Source organism: Papaver somniferum, unplaced genomic scaffold (genome assembly GCF_003573695.1).
Source record: "Papaver somniferum cultivar HN1 unplaced genomic scaffold, ASM357369v1 unplaced-scaffold_158, whole genome shotgun sequence".
NCBI classification, from domain to species: Eukaryota; Viridiplantae; Streptophyta; class Magnoliopsida; order Ranunculales; family Papaveraceae; genus Papaver; species Papaver somniferum.
Genome location: NW_020625264.1, coordinates 2,428,424 through 2,431,844, shown reverse-complemented (window position 1 = coordinate 2,431,844; position 3,421 = coordinate 2,428,424). Strand labels below are relative to the sequence as shown.

General features: G+C 38.6%; 1 protein-coding gene across 1 annotated transcript; it reads left to right on the top strand.

The window, feature by feature from the left end:
• Positions 1–2,379: 2,379 nt before the first annotated feature.
• Positions 2,380–3,077, top strand: LOC113337120. Its single transcript, XM_026582799.1, has 2 exons — positions 2,380–2,655; positions 2,778–3,077. The coding sequence occupies exons 1-2, from the start codon at positions 2,380–2,382 to the stop codon at positions 3,075–3,077; spliced, it is 576 nt and encodes a 191-aa protein (XP_026438584.1).
• The last annotated feature ends 344 nt before the right edge of the window (positions 3,078–3,421 follow it).

Below are 3,421 nucleotides of genomic sequence, written 5' to 3'. Positions count from 1 at the left end.
AATTGAGGGGATTCTGGTGGAGGAGAATTGGAAGTTGAATCTGGTTGGAGCGCCTCCTTTTGTCTTTGCAAGTAAATTGAAAAGATTAAAAGAGGTTCTCAAGGTTTGGAACAAAACAGTTTTTGGAGATGTGCACTTCAGGTTGAAACAAGCGGAGCTTAAATTGGAGTCTGAAATTGATATCTTGGATTATGACCCGGCGGATGAGATGCAATTTATCAAGGTGGCTGACGCTAAGAAGGTTGCTGATGAGGTGTGGTCAAATTTGGCTTCTACGCTTATAATGAAGTCCAGAGTTGCTTGGTTGGAAGACGGAGATCAGAATACTCGTTTTTTCCACAACAGTATTCGCAAGAGAAAGAGCCAGAACACTATTTCGGAGCTAAAAATTTCTACTAACTCTATTTTGTTTTTGCAGGATGAAATTTCAGACTATATTGTCAATCACTACAAGGAGAAATTTAATGGTGGTGATGTTGATATTGATCCAAAGCTGTTTGAGATGGATCATTCTCGGATTTCCCCTTTGGAGAGTGCTTTCATGGATGCGATTCCGACTCTGGAGGAGATTAAGGAGGCTGTTTTTGATTTGGGAGCTGACTCTGTTCCTGGGCCAGGCGGATTCTCGGGCTCTTTCTACAGAATTTGTTGGTATATCATTTCAGGTGATTTTTTTAAGGCTATTCTTAATTGTTGGAAGATGCGAAAAATTCCAAACGGAATTAATTCAAGTTTTATTTTTCTTATTCCAAAAAATAAGAAATGTGATTCCTTAAAGGATTACAGGCCTACCGGTCTTAGTAATTTCTTTTTCAAAATTATTACGAAGATAATGGCAACCAGACTTGGTTCGGTGCTAAACAATTTGATTTCTGAGGAACAGGTGGCTTTTATGAAGGGTAGAAACATTCATGAGAACATGGAGTCTGAGTTGATCAATAAAATTAACATCAATAGGAAGTATGGAAATATTGGCCTTAAGCTTGATATTTCTCAGGCTTTCGACACGGTGAGTTGGGATTTTGTTGTTGAGGTTTTTCGCCAGTATGGTTTCTCTGATAATTGGTGTTTTTGGGTTCTTAGTATTCTTTGTTCAGCCAGAATTTCTATCATGGTTAATGGTAGTCCTGAAGGATTTTTCAGCATTTCAAGAGGCTTACGTCAAGGTGATCCTTTGTCTTCTTTGATTTTCGTTCTTATTGAGGATGTCTTAAGTCGTAATTTGTCTAAGTTGTTTGCTCGTCGAAGTATGCATTATATGGTCATAAAAAAAGGTGTGGCGCCTACACATCTCCTTTTTGCAGATGATATTCTTATATTTTGCAAAGGTAATCTTCACGGTCTTAAAAAATTTGGTGGCTATGTTAGGTGTTTACAAAAGAGCTTCGGGGTCAATGTGTGAACTTTGCCACGAGCAAGTGATATTATGGTGGTGGTTCAGTCTCTCGAGCTATTGCTATTTCTAATTTTTTGGGTATGGAGCGTGCTTATTTTCCAGACAGATATCTTGTAATTCAATTGAAGCCTGGCATCGTTAGGAAAATGCATGTCCGTCAAGTGGTGGAGAAGATTATGGACAAATTTGCTGGATGGAAAGGTAAGCTTCTTTCTTTTCAAGCTAGGCTTGTTTTGATTAAATCGGTGATCTCGAGTTATGTTATCCATTCAATGGCTGTCTACAAGTGGCCGTGTACTTCTATCAAATAGGTTGAGAGGGCTATTAGAAATTTTCTTTGGTCCGGTGATGTGGAAAAACGTAAGTACTTCACGGTCCGCTATGATAGTTTGTGTTGTTCAAAAAAGGAAGGTGGTCTGGGCATTAGAAAGCTTTTGGATGTCAATAAAGCTATGCTTACGAAGCTTTGGGTCTCTATTAGAGATTCAGACAAGATTTGGGCTAGATTTTTAAGAGCTAAATATTTCAAGAGTAATGGTAATCTAATTGATTACAAAATTGGTTCTTCGGTTTTTCCTGGCATTCGGCTTGTCTTCAATTTTGTTCAAAAGCATACTAGATCAATTATAGGCAATGGTACTAATACTTCCTTATTCATTGATAATTGGTGTGGTGATTTTTCGATATCTAAGAAGCTTGGAATTACTTCCAAGGGTCATAATGATTTTAGGACTAAGGTTAGTGATATTATGTTGGATGGAGCGTGGGTCATACCGCAATCAACAAAAGATTTGATGGTTCAATGCAACATTGATATTGATAACTTATCAGTTATTGGCGGTGGGGATGACTATAAGATTTGGGACTTGGATACTAAAGGGGTTTTTTCAGTTAAATCTGCAAAAGCAGCCATAAAATAGCCAGCTGAAGCTCATCCATCTGCAGCGTTGTTCACAAGACAAGTTGTGCATCCTACTTTGATTATGCAATATTGGAAGATTTTGGCCAAGCAGTGCTGTGCTTCTAAGGATAACATTATTAAGAAGACAGGTAGGAGTATTCCTATAATCTGTCCATTATGTCGCAAAAGTGGAGAGTCTCTTAGCCATATTATCTGGCATTGCAGATTTGCTAAGCGTATTTGGAATTGGGCTGCGGGAATTTTCTCAATTCAGCCGGATGAAGATTTGTTGACTTCTTATGCTGCTGCCAAGGGCCGAAGTAGGATGATTAAAGATTTGTGGCTTGTTACTAATCTGGCAATCTCTACAGAGCTTTGGAAAACTCGCAACAGAATTTATTTTGAAGATGTGGCGATCAATTGGCTTGATTTCGAAGGTCGAGTCTATAAGGTTATTCGTAAAATTCTATTCGTATAAAGGGTTATATGTATAACAATGAAGGGGATTTGAGGATTATGAATTATTTTCGAGTTCAACATAGATCTAGCAGGGTTTCTACGCCTGTTGAAGTCAGTTGGGCTCCTCCAAATCCTGGTGAAATCATGATCTGCTGTGATGGTGCGTCTTTTGGTAATCCAGGTCATGCGAGAGCTGGTGTTATATTTCCTGATGCTAACTCTGTAGTTCTGGGAGTTCTTTGTGTGGGTCTAGGATGGCAGACCAATTTATGGCTAAGAAGTGGAGTGTCAAGAACATCTGCATTTGTTCAGATTCGATGAGTTGCATTCAAGCTTTTCAAAAAGGAGATCTTCCATGGCAACTGAGGCAAAAATGGAGACTGGCTAAAGAGTTCTACTCCAATATTCGTTATATCCATAGTTATAGAGAGGTTAACTTTTCTGCAGATGCTCTGGCCAAAAACGCTTGTAGTATGGCTGAAGATATCTTTGAATATTATGATGGTAGGTCGGGTTTCGTTCTGTCTGTAGAATGGCCTGGTGAGACTTATTTCCGTTTCAAATAGGTTCCTTAGAGGTTGGCCTCTCGGCTAATCTCTATGTAGACCTATGTCCTCTTGTTTTTAGATTTTTTCCTTAACATATTATTGATCGAGTAAAAACAA